General features: G+C 40.3%; 1 protein-coding gene and 1 long non-coding RNA gene across 7 annotated transcripts in view; one reads left to right on the plus strand and one right to left on the minus strand.

Moving 5' to 3' along the window:
* Positions 1–1,574: 1,574 nt before the first annotated feature.
* The window catches only part of Postn (periostin, osteoblast specific factor), a 31,775-nt gene continuing 17,419 nt past the window's right edge, over positions 1,575–15,930 (plus strand). For 5 of the 6 annotated variants that reach the window (NM_001198765.1, NM_001313898.1, NM_015784.3 and 2 more), the window contains exons 1-9: positions 3,415–3,575; positions 4,935–5,033; positions 8,212–8,276; positions 9,809–9,966; positions 11,457–11,621; positions 12,506–12,652; positions 13,139–13,280; positions 14,312–14,524; positions 15,078–15,212. In NM_001198765.1, coding sequence (NP_001185694.1) covers positions 3,451–3,575; positions 4,935–5,033; positions 8,212–8,276; positions 9,809–9,966; positions 11,457–11,621; positions 12,506–12,652; positions 13,139–13,280; positions 14,312–14,524; positions 15,078–15,212 — 1,249 coding nt within the window. In that variant the 5' untranslated portion in view covers positions 3,415–3,450. Of the gene's footprint in view, positions 1,650–3,378; positions 3,576–4,934; positions 5,034–8,211; positions 8,277–9,808; positions 9,967–11,456; positions 11,622–12,505; positions 12,653–13,138; positions 13,281–14,311; positions 14,525–15,077; positions 15,213–15,930 lie in introns of those variants that run through there. The other variant, NM_001368678.1, reaches the window with a different exon arrangement.
* Positions 1,970–3,379, minus strand: Gm31095. The gene is made up of 2 exons (XR_375670.3): positions 3,227–3,379; positions 1,970–2,558 (listed from the first exon to the last, which is right to left on the minus strand). It is a non-coding gene; the product is annotated as a predicted gene, 31095 (long non-coding RNA).

Below are 15,930 nucleotides of genomic sequence, written 5' to 3' on the forward strand. Positions count from 1 at the left end.
CAACAATACAAAAATACATTCTGTTTTAAATGCGCAAATGCATTCAGTTCAGTGAGGGTGAAGCTTACATGGCTGACTCCTCAATAGGGGAATGACCCATTGCATAAAAGGCTTTCCAAGGCAGAGTCCAAGGAGGGGGAGAAAACACCACTCCACCCTCCATCGCCCCAAAGTCTTCTGCCCTGCTTCTTTCACAGTTAACAGCCAAGAGACCATGGTTCCTATTCTGGTGTGCAGAGAACCCCACCTTTCCCTGAGTATTGTTCCGTTGTCGTTCCTGTGTCACTACAGGCTGTGTTGGGGGACACTAGTGGAAAGCTATGGAAATATTGTACTGAAAAGAATGCTTCAGAAACCCCACTCCATAAAGGTAGCCTTTACAATCTACCAATCTGAATATCCAAACCTATAGCTCACCTTCTTGACCTCTGTAGGCTGGCTGGTGATACTCAATTTTATTTCATGTATACACAACATTTTAAAGATGGAAATTAGTACATGATTCTTGATTTAAATTCTTTCAAGCTAACAATCTTTTTTTTTTTTTTAAAGTGGCCTCAGTCAAAGACACTAAAGATCACCGAGTCTTGCATAGAGTTTCCATTTACAGGACTAGAGAAAGCTAGTGGAGACACAGATCGGGTGCGGAGGTAGTGAGAAGCACTTTTCCTAAGAAGGTGCAGGGTTGACTCCAAGGCTTGGCTGGGTTATAAGAGTTACATGTATTATTTATTCTATATGTAAGCAACTTTTGAGCTCATGTGCCATGGCAACCTATGGACCGCATGTTAATATAGAAGCATTTTAAAATTAGTGATACAATCAAGACCAAGGGCATCCTGCTTATGGTTTGTGTGCACAGGCTTACAGAGTGCAGAGTCCGCGAGGAGTCCCAGGGACTGCTGGAGTTTGAGGTTGGTTTCACAGTGGTGAGTAAGCGTGGCAGTGTAATGACCTCATGGTCTCCCGAGGCCAGATAACAGAGAACTGCCTATAAATCAGCATGCCGCGGCTAGAGAGAAACGGCCCTGTTTCTCAGACACACTATCTCTCTTCAGCTACATAATGAACCATTTCTTTCTCAGTAATGACTTACATCTCTGGGTCAGACTTTGCAGCCCTGGAAAGTCGGACTTCATTTTCATGATTTCCGTCATCTTCCCGACTGGTAGGAAAATTGCAGGGGTCAGTAGTGTCAGCATAGTTTCACAGAGCTGAAGAGAAAGGGCCCTGTGTGGAGAGCGACTTTTGATGAGAGCCCCGGAAGAGAGTGTGCCCTTCCGGGGATTTTTTTCCCAGTCTCTTCTACAACTTCAGCTAGCTTCCCTTCTCAGTTTCAAAACTGCCTTCCTTTTCTCAGCCGTCCCCAAACTGGCTCAGAGCCAGACTTTAGCTTTGGACTTTCTTCCAACAATTAACATACAGCATCACTCTTCTGACCTGGCCTCTGTTTCTCAAGCACTCTGATTTCTTCATCTTTACCTAAAATCTCTACTCTCGTTCTTCTCAAGATTTATGGGTGATCTGTGTGTCTCCGGCTCTTTTTTTTTTTTTTTTTTTTTTTTTTGAAGACCTCCCTGATGTCATTACTGATCCTAATTGGTAAATATTTTCGAAGGGTTGGCATTTGTTGACTTGATGAGAGTTTGGTAAGTCTCAAACATGATGCTCAGAGTGGAACGATTTCAGATTTCTATTATTGGACACTATAAAAAGGGGGTTTCAGGGTGCCTTTTTGTCATACGAGAGTATGCTTTGCCTTGTGCCAAACAGTGAATGTGTGCTGCTTGTCAGAATACTGCAGTAACCTCATCAATAAACATTCTAACAGCCAGTTGGTTGATATCAGATAGACCTTATGTGCATGAGATACGGCTGCCTTTTCATTGAGCAGTTACGGACAGCCCACCATTTGTACAAACTAAGAGTAGCAAAAACTATTTATAAAGCAAACAAGAAAAAGAGGCAGTTAAAGTTAGAATAGTTTCATTTAGATAAATATAAATAAGAGATTAGATTTCTATCACACAAGTGCCCTGGAAGGAACATAGTTTACTTTCCATGATAGCTTCTCTCCCAGTTCTCCAGAGATAGTTTTATACACTTTCAATCCTTTAATACCAAAATTTCAGAAGTGACAGAGGCCTCTGACTCATCTTCAAACTGTGTTGTTTGGCTGTGTACTTAATAAATTAGCTGTTAGTTGCAGGATTATTTTAACACTGAAAGGAAACTTCTCATGGGAAGCTTACACATCTCTCCAGATAAGGAATTCTCTCTGGACTAATGTGGCCTCCCTTCAACTTTTCCAACTGTAAAACAGCCACAGTGTCTTTGCCTTGTCAGTGGGAAAACAATACTGACACCCATAAATGGGTATGGGGGGGGGCTTCACAACACAGCACAGAAAACACCCCCCTCTCTAGAGATGCTTTAAAATGTGTGCATTCACAGAGACTGATGGCTGTTTCCATTCCTTGCCAACTGAAGCTTCGTATCTTCGCAGCTTCTTCATCGAAAGGTTTCTCTGCATCTCATATCTGGTCATGTGTGAAGACCTAAAAAACAAACAAAAAACAAAAAAACAAAAAAACAAAGTGTCTTCCCTCAGCTAAGAATGCTGAGGTTCAACTCCAAGAGAGTACAGTTGTTCTTACAGAAAGCAGAAGGATACTCTTGGCAGCAACCCTGTTTCTTAATATGCATTTAATTGCCACATTATTTCTGGATTAGTAATACTTGTTTCCAGGGCTTATCAGAGTATGCAGTGTGTGTGTAATGGAAAACAAAAAAAAGTAAAATTGTGAGAAAGATAGATAGATAGATAGATAGATAGATAGATAGATAGATAGATATATTTCAAAAGTTAGAGAAATTCTCCCAAAGTAGATCTTTGTTACTTAACCCTCTATACTCATTATGAGTTGAAAAGACATGGCCCCAGTTTCATAGGACTTCAAGGGGCATGTGTCTCTTCCACATAAGCTGTGGAAATCACACTTTAAATGCATTGTACATCTATCCAGGATTTGGGTTAAATGCCCCTGTGATTTCTCTTCTCCGTGTTCTGCTGTGGAGTGATTTAAGTGCAATCAGATCAAACCAGGAAAGTAACTGAGCTCAGAGACACAGAGTGTGGTGGCAGAGACAGAAGGCAGAGAGATCCCTAAACTCAGAATCAGCTCTTTTCGCAATGTAAACCTATAGAAGTGAAAAACGGGCTCACCATGATTGAAAACAAATAGGAGACAGAGTTCAGATTGCTCAGAACCCAGGAGATTTCCAGGGACAGCCCAGGGCTGCTGGTGCTTCTGTAAGGCCATCGCAAGCTTCAGGTTGGCCCAGCGCCCCCTCCCACAGCCTTGCTCCCTCCCACAGCCCAGAGCTATATAAACTCAGCTCTCCAGAGCACAGGCCAGATCTCTTCCTGGACGGAGCTCAGGGCTGAAGATGGTTCCTCTCCTGCCCTTATATGCTCTGCTGCTGCTGTTCCTGTGTGATATTAACCCTGCAAATGCCAACAGTTACTATGACAAGGTCCTGGCTCACAGCCGCATCAGGGGTCGGGATCAGGGGTAAGTCCCTGGCTTGTTTTATCTTTATGTCTCACTTAGCTTGTTCTAGAAATATGCGTGAAGTTCCTTGTAAATGCACCACAGGGGAGCTGTTTTACTTATTGCAAGGTAATAGGAAAAGAAACAATTATGGGTCTTCTATAAATATACATATATAGATGTAGATAGATATACAGTTACTATGACATATATATGCCTTAAACTCATAAGAAGTGCTATCAACATAGCAAGTATTTTTAATTGATGTGGGTTGTTAATTTTAATGTAATTAACGAAATACAGTTTGGTAATCCTTACTAATTCAGTTTACTTGGCATTTTATTTCTTTCCATTACTGCAGAATATGGTTTTCAAAATCAGAGTGTCTGCTCTTTAATGGTATCATGTCAAAGGTTTTAAGATGTCCTGCAAGATATCAGTGCAAATTTCCTTTGTTTTGTATGTGAAAATTTAACTCTGGGCTTTTTGGAGTATTTTTTTAATCTTCTAGGATAAATGTAGGATTTTCAAAAGTTATTAGAAACATCTTAGTAACTCAAGCAAACATCTGCACACTTTGCATGAGACTCTTGGCATTCCTCCCTAAGCCTTAGGGGGATTTTCATTTTTCTGAGTTCTCAGAGCAGTCTGCTTAGCAGTGGAGTAGAATTTCCATCCCTTTAAGAGAAAGCAAGCTTAAAATTGCAATAGAGAAGGATACTCTTACTTGTTCTCTTTAAAGAAACAAATTTCATTTGTGTAAAGGCATTGTTCAAAAGTTACTTTTAACACCAATCTACTTCTGTAAGCACCTAGGGAGTCACACAGCAGAGTGTGAAGTAAAACCTGTGTCCTTTACCATCAGTCTCCTGCTGTCGAGAAAAATCCTGAAGCTACCCATCTCCCAAATGAATAAATGCTTAGTTTTAAAATAATGGAATTTTTCTCTATTAACAGTAGTTTGTACATAAATCTAAACTCTGTTAAGTCTAATTCTGTTAAAATATCCCTGCCAGGTTAACTTTTTGAAATACTGGTATAAGTCTCAAGTATACAGTGGTCTTCCCTGCCTTCCCCTTCCTCCCCCTTCCCTTTTCCCTTCTCCTCACCCCTCCCCTCCCTACATCCTCTCCTCCCTCCTATACCCCTCCCTTTTTCCTCTTCTCCCTCCTCTTCCTATCTTTCTTAGACTTCTGCTTTTGCCAGCAGCTCAATAGAACTGGGACAGGAGTTAGCTTTATACAAAGTTGAGATCTCATCTTGGAATGTCAGGACTTCACCCAAACATTTCTTTCAGTCACCTGACCTGTAATTGGGAAGAGGCAGGTGCCATAGCAATTAACTCTTTTTTTCCTCGCCCTCCTCCCTCTCTATCTCCAGCCCAAACGTCTGTGCCCTCCAGCAAATTCTGGGCACCAAAAAGAAATACTTCAGCTCCTGTAAGAACTGGTATCAAGGTGCTATCTGCGGGAAGAAAACGTGAGTCTCACCCTTTTCTTTATTGAAAGTTTGAAGAGCCTACAGGATGGTATTTGCCTCTTCTTGGGCACACACCCCAGTTGAAGATACTGTCCAAACTCATGTGTTTTTAAAGCAAGGCACATGCACAGGCAGAGAAGCTCCCTCTCAACACCACTGTTATAAGAGTAGATTTCTCTCTAAGTGCATAAGCTGAAGAGGCCAAAGCAGGCCCTGTGACCATGTGATATGTCCTGAATCTATGTGAAAAAAAAAAAATGTGGTCTCTACTCATTGTACACTCTTTGTTGTTTTGTCCTCTTCTGTCTTAAGAGATCCTAATACACTCTGTGTTTCATTTGCTTGTCTTATATCTATACACACACACACACACACACACACACACACACACACACACACACACTCAGAATCAAGGAGAACAAATTGATATGAAATGTCAAATTGTAAAAGCCCAAATAGATGTTTCTCCAGTCATTTAGACATCATGATAAAGATTCCACTTCACCCCTGAATTTTCACTAAGCACAAAGTGAGAAAGATGTTGCACTTTCCACAGGCTGCCTGATCCCCAGGAAACCATTACAGTGACAGTGAAGCCCATCACTTGGTCGAATATTCCTGTAGCTAAAAGGATGATTCTCCCATGGTTCTGCTGTATATTTCACTGATCAACTTAGAGATGGAAAACATGATTGACGATGTAGTAGACATGTTTGTTGATTTATTTCACTATAGCTATTGGTAAGAAAAATAAGAACACTAGGTCTATAAAAGTTAATCACTTGCCCAATTTATCATTTTACAAAGAGGGTGCTGTCTCAAAGGTAGGATAGCTCATGTCATCCCAGTGTTGAAAATAATGGAAGGGCCCCTTGCTGCCATCAACCTGATCCTCTATGAGGTAGCCTTGAGGACTGGAGGATCTGAATATGTACTTAAGATACCATGGTGAACTTCATGTACCCTCTAAAGAGGCTGAGGCAAGAAGACTGCCCCAACCTCTACAACCTCTAGGATACCTTGAGCTCCAAAGTGAGAAACCTTTAAATACATACATACATACATACATACATACATACATACATACATACATAGAAAGACAATTTCTATCCTCGTGCCATTGGGACAAACACTCAATGCAGAACTATTTAAGCTTGGGAAGTCAGTGATCTTCCTATGTTGAGTGTTTAAGGAAAGTATTTTCATGTTCTTTCTGGAAGTTAAAGTCATCTTATTTTCACAATGTAACTATATTAGAGATGCCAAAGTTGTCACACAACCAAAGTCGAGTCTCTTGTTTTCCATTAACCAAAAGTTGTGCTGGTAGCCAGACATTTTACCAAAACTTTAACAATGTACCCTTGGCAAAATTTCCTCCAGTTGCTTCCATTTCAAAATCACATTTACATCTCTTCACTGAGACAAATACAAATGCTAACCTCAACTAAGCAAAGAAACCAATGGAATGGACAGGGAGGAAGCCTGGCTTGCCCTCCACTCCCTTCCTGACACGTCCTTGCCAGCATCTTCTGTGTCATGCAGCTTTTTAAGTTGTCTTCTGGTTAATCAGCGACATTGGGAATTTACTAGAAAGAAACAGGCCAGGTCTCAAGAAGGCATCAGCATCCCTAGGCTTAGGTTTAAGGCACTGTTTATAGTAATGTAGAATCCCTTCCATAAAGCATTCCACAGGCTCCCTGTTGGTGCAAGTGACATGTTCAGTTGGCTTTCTGTGACATTTTTGTTACTACTCAGATAGTGAGGGCAAATTCCCCACCTCCAAGCTGTGCAGAGCAATTATTATGCTTTTTTCTTGCTTTATGTGACTTCCTGGCCATATAGAAAAATGGATTTGTGTGTAGCATATGTGCTTTCTGTGAACAAAACCTAAACGTTTTTGTTGTATTTGAAACATCCCCTCAGATAAACACATTGTCCACTTCTCAGCTGAGGTCCCAGGCCACTGTTCTGCAAGCTCGCCCCTTCCCCAGCATGACTTTTTCTGCTTCAGAGCTGATTATCAGATTGTATTAATGTTTGGTGTAGACATTTGTCTCATAAACACAGTGTCCTGTTCTCATCTTATTGATCTTCAGGTCTCTTCCTATAGACATATCTTATGTTTATTGTTTACAATGTGCTTAAATCAAATTCACAAGAACATTCAATTAATTTCTACAAAGAAGTATAATTGTCACAAGGGGGGCAAATGAAGATTTGCATTGGGGTCACACGCAGTTCCCTTGTTTCAGTTGAGACAACTCTTTGACATTACAAAAAAAGAAGCTAAAACAAAATAGGAAAGTTTAAATTTGTATAGAACAGTTAAATTAATAACAATAATTGATAAATTAATGAATAATAAATGATGATAATTTTTAAAAGTAACTCTGTATCTTAGTTATAAATAGAGCTTACTTGGTTGACTGCTTTCCCCAAATGCACAGAGCCCTGGGTTTGATCCCCAACACCACATAAATCCACTCTGATGGCTTTCACCATAGAGAATCAGGGGTTCAGGGTCATCCTTAAGTTCATAGGGAGCTCAAGGTCAGTCTGGTCTCATGAGACACTGTCGCATGTGGGGGGGAGCGATGAAATAAGACAGAAGAGGGTAAAAATGAATAAACTGATCAAAGTATATCATGTGTATGTATGTAAACACTAGAGAAATCTATAATCCATACTAACAATTTTACATGAGATAGGATTTCATACATTAAAGTGGGCTAGTATATTTCTAGTTTCAAGGTACCATACACCAATGAGCATTTTGCTGGTATTTAGAGCTAACACAGTTATCCTAAAGACAATCTTTCGGTATTCACAACTATTTGTATTTTGATATTATCATTGCTCTTCCCGTATTATACTGTTGGAAGACTGAATTCTGCTATATCAAGAACATTGTTTAAGTACATCTGTCTAGTATACAGAGAAAATGCACACTAAACTCCATCCTTCAGTACCAAGATCCAGGACTTTCCCCCCACTGCCTCAAGGGTGCAGAGAAAAATCAAACTTGCATAACTATCTGGTATCTATAGGGTAGAAACAAAAGATGGCTTCTACAATCTTAGCACATTATAGGAATAATTAATATTCTGCTCATCTTATGTGAAAGTACATGGTTTGCAGTTCTCTCTTTTAATATTGAAATTTCCCCCCCTCTATGCAGCACTGTGCTATATGAATGCTGCCCTGGCTATATGAGAATGGAAGGGATGAAAGGCTGCCCCGCAGGTAAAATCTACATTTCTGGATTGTACATGGGAGCTTTTCCTCTGTGAGGAACCAGTTCAGCACACCAACAGTGTGTGCATGCATGAATGTGTGGGTGTGCACATGTGCATGAGTGTACAGGTGTGTGTATGCACGGGTTTGGAACAATCATAAACCTAAGAAAATTCTTCATGCTTTTGTGCTAATCACATGCTTACCATAATGGTGAAATATTAGACGGCTCTTCTCACACACAGGGATCTGATGGTACTAGATACTAACATGGAGTCTAATTGAAACTAGCTCAGATCCTCTTCTTTGAGCTCATTTACAAGCAGGGCATCTACTTACGAAGGCAACATCTCTAGCTCACCAGCTCTGAATGTGTAACGGCCCTCGCTTTGCAATGTGATTGCCCCTAATTTTGCCAATAAAAGAAGTTGCTTTTTCATTTCCTCTGGATATGCAATTCCAATCATCACCCATCTCCAGGTTCCTTCTCCACAACAGAAGGATCTCCTCTTGGACATAGGTCCTCCCCTCTAATTGCACATAAACTCTAAAGCACTTACTGTCATGGACACCAACCCATAGACAGTCCCTGGCATAGTATTATGTTCAGAATGAGGAGCTAAGCTGGTGTCAGCAACGCACACAGGCCTGAGCAGCTGAAAGGCTATCGAGGACCTCACTTGCTGAGACCCAGTGCTTGGTTAATGCTGTTGGTGATGAGGTCTTGTTATACCACAGGCTTTCTCCCATGAAAACTGTTGGGCTCAGTTTACTCTAGGATGTGTTTTGTTCAATGTAGGCATGGACTTGCCCTGAAACCTTATTAAATTTAACCTTATTGGTGTTATTTTGCTTTATGATTTAATCTAATAATTGTCTCAGGGAATTCACTAAAGTAGTCATTTACTTTATGGCTAGTTCCAAATGACTCTAATTTTAAAATCAACGGCATCTGAAAAGCAGGCAGCCTGCAGAGTGCTAGATCTATCTTTTCAGATTGGCATCAGGTTGGCTCCAGGACAACCTTCTAAAAGTAGTAGATATGTTTTCCTTAAATCAAAATGGAGAGAGCCATGTCCATCTATTGCTTTAGGGACCAAGAACCATAACAATTATAGGTATAAACCTAACCTGCTGCTCAGAGACTTGACTCAGCATTGCCGCGCACACGTTATCCTTGCCAGTCTCAATGAAGGCAAGAAACACCTTGTCTTTTGGCAAAATAACTAGTTATATTCTCTAAAAATGCTGACTGAACTATTAGTGAGGTGGCAGGATTTACTAAATGCTACTTCAGTTTGATATTTTAAAACTCACTTCCTTAACGCCAAGAATATAAGAAATACTGGCGTGAATAGAGCTTTATTATATAATACTCAAAATGCACATTTTGTGTATTTGTGCAAAATAGGTGATTCCTGGGCTCTTACTGCTTAAATTGAGCAGTTCAATATATTGGTGAGTAGGTAAAGTTTGAATGATTGTGAAGGAACATTCTGGAAATCAACTTCTAAGCATTTGTTCGATTCTGACTCTTTCAGTGATGCCTATTGACCATGTTTATGGCACGCTGGGCATTGTGGGAGCCACTACCACTCAGCACTACTCCGATGTCTCGAAGCTGAGAGAAGAGATTGAAGGAAAAGGGTCATACACGTACTTCGCGCCGAGTAACGAGGCTTGGGAGAACCTGGATTCTGTAATTCAGCCTTTTCGCTCTCTGAGGCACTTACTGTGGGATGCTGCCATTTTCATGTTAATTGATCAACTTATGAACAATCCAAGAACATTTAATATTTCTCTATTGTATACTTGAAAACATTTTTAAAAGTGTCATTGGGACAGTGGCATGTGTTCACTCTGTCATAGGAAACAATCTCTTTAATGGGAAGATCAATGAACTGAAAGAATATTTAGTAGTAGTAGTAGTAGTAGTAGTGGTGGTGGTGGTGGTGGTAGAGTATTTTATTCCTCTTCTCTTACCTTCTTTGCTGTAAGAAAATATATGCCATTTCAGATAGCATGTCCATTAGAAAGGCAAGTTAAAATGCCTACCTATATTTAAAAATCTATTAGGAACTATATTACAATAGCTGTATTTTATTATAGTTTGTAAATAACATAGCTATAAACATAGTTGCATTAAATGAGAAGCTATAATAAATAGTTTATACTTACTTATTTATACATACATGCCACATGCCACATGCCACATAGATTGCTGTTCCAAGATTGTCAGAATAGTAGATGTCTATCTCTGTATATTTAAACCAAGTGTTATAAACAATATTTGATTTTATGAACAGACTAATTCATGACAGAGTAACCTATGAAGGAAGGATCCCTTAATTTCCGGCTTTACATAACTAGTAGAGAAATGTGTTTCTACACTATGCTCGTGTGGAGATGAACCCACAATGTCAAGGGTGGCTCAGCGAAGCCTCTCAGGCACAGTGTCCTGTAGCTTTGCTGTGTTAATGCTGAGTCATGGACCCTCATCTGCTCTGCACCTCAGCCCCTCCAGGTTCCTTCAGACCACGCCTGGGCATCCTCACATTAGTGGTAAAAGTTAGATATTTCCTCCCAGAACTGTAGCCTGCCCATTGCCCGCACCTTAAAAACTTTGCCTCTTGCCTTAGTGTGTGCAACTATGAAAGCTGTGGGATTGGTACTGGTTTCCCTAGGAAGCCCAGTGATTCTAATCTGCACATTAATACTACTTCTTCAACATATGATATGGCTACATAAATGAAGATTGTCTCTTCGTAAATATATTTAAAAGGCTTTTTTTTTTTGCCCTAAAATTATCCAAGCATTCTATCAGATTTGGAACCCTCCAGTGACACCTTGGAATTCCAAAATTCCTCAGTCAATTGAAATAATATAATTCTCTTATTTTTGTCAGTTTTCTATGAACAAGTGATAATGTAACAGGAAGGTCACAAAAGAGTAGAAACAGGGGTTTGGAGAGCTGACCCAACAGTTAGGAATGCTTGCAAAGGAGCCAAGTTTGGTTCCCAGCACCCACGTTAGCAGCTCACAACCACCTGGAACAGGTGCCAGTCTCCTCCACACACTCTCACACACATAGTGTATACAGACATGCGCACACACACAAGTGAAAATATGTCATAGAGAAGACTTCCATAGCAAACCACAGCAGATTAACTCTTATTTCATTCTTCCTAGGACATTCGCAGAGGACTGGAGAACAATGTCAATGTTGAGCTACTGAATGCCTTACACAGCCACATGGTTAATAAGAGAATGTTAACCAAGGACCTGAAACACGGCATGGTTATTCCTTCAATGTACAACAATCTGGGGCTTTTTATTAACCATTATCCCAATGGGGTAAGAACTTATCTATTTATTTATTCATTCATTTATAAAATTTCTATTTTTGAGTCACTTTTTTTTAAAAATTTTATCTGCTCCCTTGAGCAGAAATTGTTCACAGGAAGGATATAATGTTTGTCCATGTGAGGTCAATGCTTGTATTATGATTAAGAAGAAAAACACCCTGTCCATGTAAAATTTCAATCCAACTCTTAAAGACAGACTGATTGGCAGTTAGGGGCAATGTGTGTTGAGCAGGTTCTTACAGACAGTGAAGTGCACCATCAGCAGGGTGATTGATGGCTGCCCTCTACTCGCTCTCTGCATAGCATGCTCCTTGAGCTTCTTGTGTCTTTGTATTAGTAAGACTATGGCAAGTTGCCAGTAGGACATCAGGAGTTTTTTTGTTCGACATTAAAATTTCCAGAGATGAAAATAAAGCTCCAGAGAGGAGGCAGTACTATTTATTGTTCAGTAGACCTCATGACAGTTTTGCAATGGTGATTTTCATTCCTCTCTCAGAATTCATTTCAGAGCTAATTTGAATTCTTTACACAAGACTCTGGTCTACATCAGAGATAGTCTGTAACTGTTTATATTCAAGAATAAAAGTAAATATAAATTACTCAAATGAAGAAAATTATTTGGATTTCCAGAAATGCTTTTGACTGACTGGTGTTCTAAACAGTTCTGTTTTCTCTTAAACAATGTTCAAGCCTTAATCGAGAGCATCAGCACTCAGCATGCAGGCTTCTTACATTATACCTACTAGATCCCCAGCATAGGCACTCAGCATGTAATGCCTTACACCACACCAACTAGTACAAATGGGAAGGTGGAAATCGCCTTCCTGTCTTAGCAGTCAATGACTAGATGTGACTTCTTTCACATGATTGCAGGTTGTCACTGTGAACTGTGCTCGAGTCATCCATGGGAACCAGATTGCCACAAATGGTGTCGTCCATGTCATTGACCGTGTCCTGACACAAATTGGTACCTCCATCCAAGACTTCCTTGAAGCAGAAGACGACCTTTCATCATTTAGAGTAAGAACCGTGGCAGAATCCTCTAAGTCACTGAAACGCTTCCTTCCCCTGACAAGATCTGTAGACTGTCAGAAAATGCTACTCAACAGATCTGGCAAACTGCACCAATATATTCAATGAAATAACCATTTCTATTTCACAAATGAGAGACCATCCCACATATAGTAATAGTACATGTTTAAACATGATTGATAAAGAAAGGCTCTTTGTGTGGCTACACTATGATTGGAATCTTTAGAACATGTTGGTTCAATGACTATGCATGTTGTTGGATTTTGCTACAGGCGGATAAACACTGGCAGACTTTCCATTCTAGCCAATGGTTTGAGGAGAATTAGTTGGGCCAAAAAGTATAATTTTAACCATCTAACAAGAGCAGATGTCTCTGGTGAAGCTGTGAACTCCCTCCTGACACACTAGGCCAAGTGTGTGACAAGTTTCCTTTGGATTTGCCATGCCATCCTCTAAAAGTCCTCTGTGTTTCAGGCAGCCGCCATCACCTCTGACCTCTTGGAGTCCCTTGGAAGAGATGGTCACTTCACGCTCTTTGCTCCCACCAATGAAGCTTTCGAGAAACTGCCACGAGGTGTCCTAGAAAGGATCATGGGAGACAAAGTGGCTTCTGAAGGTAAGAAAATGTCTTCCTCTCCCAGAATTCTCCCAGAGACTTAGGATGGAGGCAATGGAAAAAGACCAGTCATTGTCAATGATGAGAGCTGTGATAGGAAAGACCAAAAGCATTTAATGTGAGGTGCTCTAGAAAACATCATGCAAAGGATTGGAAGAATAGGCAAGTATCACTGTTAACAAAAACAGCTGTGAGGCTGCAGTCATTTGTGTTGTTTCCAAGCAAATCAGTTACAGATGTGATGAAAGGGTGTAAGGAGCCAGGGGGATGGCTCAGCACTTAAGACTGCTGGCTGCTCCTACAGAGGTCCTGCGATCAATTCCCAGCACACTGCAGGATTCCAAGGAATAGGATTCTCTCTTCTAGCTTCTGTAGGCACCAGACATGTATATGGTGTGTGAACATACATTCAGGCAAACACTCACACTTATAAAACAAAATAAATAAATCTTTTTTAAAATCAAAAAGGAAAATTAATCAAGTGTGGGGGAGTAATTTTGGGAGTGGTTTTAATATGGAATGCCTATTATACAATACTTTTCAGCTCTAATTTTATGCTGAACTGAGAAAGTTATATGGTTCTTTTAGCCACTACATATCGATTCTCAAATGTACTTGGATCTTTTCCAACCTCCCTTTCAAGAGCCAAATAGTCTTTGCCTTGTGCTAACTAATTTTATACACTCAATCTCCAAATTAAGCCGACAAGCGTTGAAGATGTAAGCCTCAATATAATATCAAGGGTCAGAGAGATTCCCCCAGGTGCTTTTCATGAAACTGTCTGCATTTTCTAATGTTGTCTGGGGAAAATGGCCTGCCTTGCCCTCAGGTTCTAAAACTATATTCTCAATCATGACCAGTCTTTTGGAAGTAGTTAATACAACATTCTATTTGAGTGTTTTATAAGAGTCATGACTAACGGGTAATTTCATAAACTGCTCAAAGGCTTCTCCTTTTTCTCTTTTCATTCCTTTTTGTCCTCCTGATGTTGCAAAGAATAAGTTTGATTTTTCCACCCCTTCTCTCCCCAGCTCTCATGAAGTACCACATCCTAAATACCCTCCAGTGCTCTGAGGCCATCACTGGAGGAGCCGTGTTTGAGACCATGGAAGGAAACACTATTGAGATAGGGTGCGAAGGGGACAGTATCTCCATTAACGGAATCAAGATGGTGAACAAGAAAGACATTGTGACTAAGAATGGTGTCATCCACCTGATTGATGAAGTCCTCATTCCTGATTCTGGTGAGCAGAGCCCAGCCACCATTCCCCTTACCAGTTAAGGTATCTGGAGAGCAAATCCATGAAGATCTAATGCATAGCTCAAAGAACAAACAGCAAACTGTCTGTGCGCTCACTAAGTGCTAACTCCAAAGCCTGGGCAGCCATGCACAGCCCATGCAGGACCTTGGCCCAGCATCTAGTATTTATAAAGGGTTTTTCACACTGCTAGTGTATTGCTTGGCAACAGAAAGATGACAAACTGATGGTAAACATTAAGTAAAAGAAAGGACTTGCCACTCACAATGTAGAACGGGCTGAAAGTTGAGTAATGTTCACGAAAACTACACTAGGACGACAGAGAAAAAACTGCCTCCAAAGTGATTTGAACTGATCAAACCCCCCACGTGAAAACTAGAACCTTCATAATAAGGAAGGGAAGGGGGTGTTTTACTGCATTGACACTCAAGTAAATAGCTTACAAGAGTAGAAAAGAGCCAGGCACTGATTTATGAACGCTGGGAGAGGGATCGTAACAATGAGGACATTGTTGAAATGGGAACTGTTTATTTTACAGCCAAACAAGTTATTGAGCTGGCTGGAAAACAGCAAACCACTTTCACCGACCTGGTAGCCCAATTAGGCTTGGCATCCTCTCTGAAGCCAGATGGAGAGTACACCTTATTAGCACCTGTGAACAATGCGTTCTCTGGTACGTGCTGGGTTCTGTTCCCACTCCCTTCTTCCTTTCTTCCCCCTTGATTATTCTCAACAAGAAATAATAGATATTTTAGAAAATGTTGGTTAGATTTGGTGATCTAGAAGATACCGGGGTCAAGTTATAAATGTAGAAAATCAAGAGACGGTTACTTGGGACCATGATGTGAAGTATGTTTGTGTCATCTAGTTATTGGTACTCACTGACAATATTTAGGGTATATGGTAAGATCTGGTTCTAAAACCTTATTTCACAGGCATATGAGGAGGAAGTGTTTAGTGAACAAAAGTCAAATTTTTAATATTTTTAAATACTAAGTTGTAATATATAAAATGATTAATTAGAGAGATTAGAACTTCTAGAAATACAGTATTCCCCTTAGAATGATAATGAGCATGTGTTCTGGATCTATGACACATTCGGAGTCTGTGTGCTTTGATCCCTTAGCCAGTAGTAAGTATGAACTTACATGTGACTCATCAACAGTCACCCATGTGACTAATGGACACCTGCCAGAAAAATATTGGTACACTATAAAGGTTTAGATTTTGCCAATGACCACCATGAAAGTAAACGGTCCCTATGTAGATGAAGTTATTGTTTGCCAATAAGGGTGGGGTGATAGGTCAGTGTGTACTGACAGATGGCCATGTTGGCTTTGGGTGTCTAACTGACTCTTTCATGATGTGAGTGAGGGGTACACTTGCTTGAA

The sequence above is a fragment of the Mus musculus genome, chromosome 3 (assembly GCF_000001635.26).
Source record: "Mus musculus strain C57BL/6J chromosome 3, GRCm38.p6 C57BL/6J".
In the NCBI taxonomy this organism is placed as follows: Eukaryota; Metazoa; Chordata; class Mammalia; order Rodentia; family Muridae; genus Mus; species Mus musculus.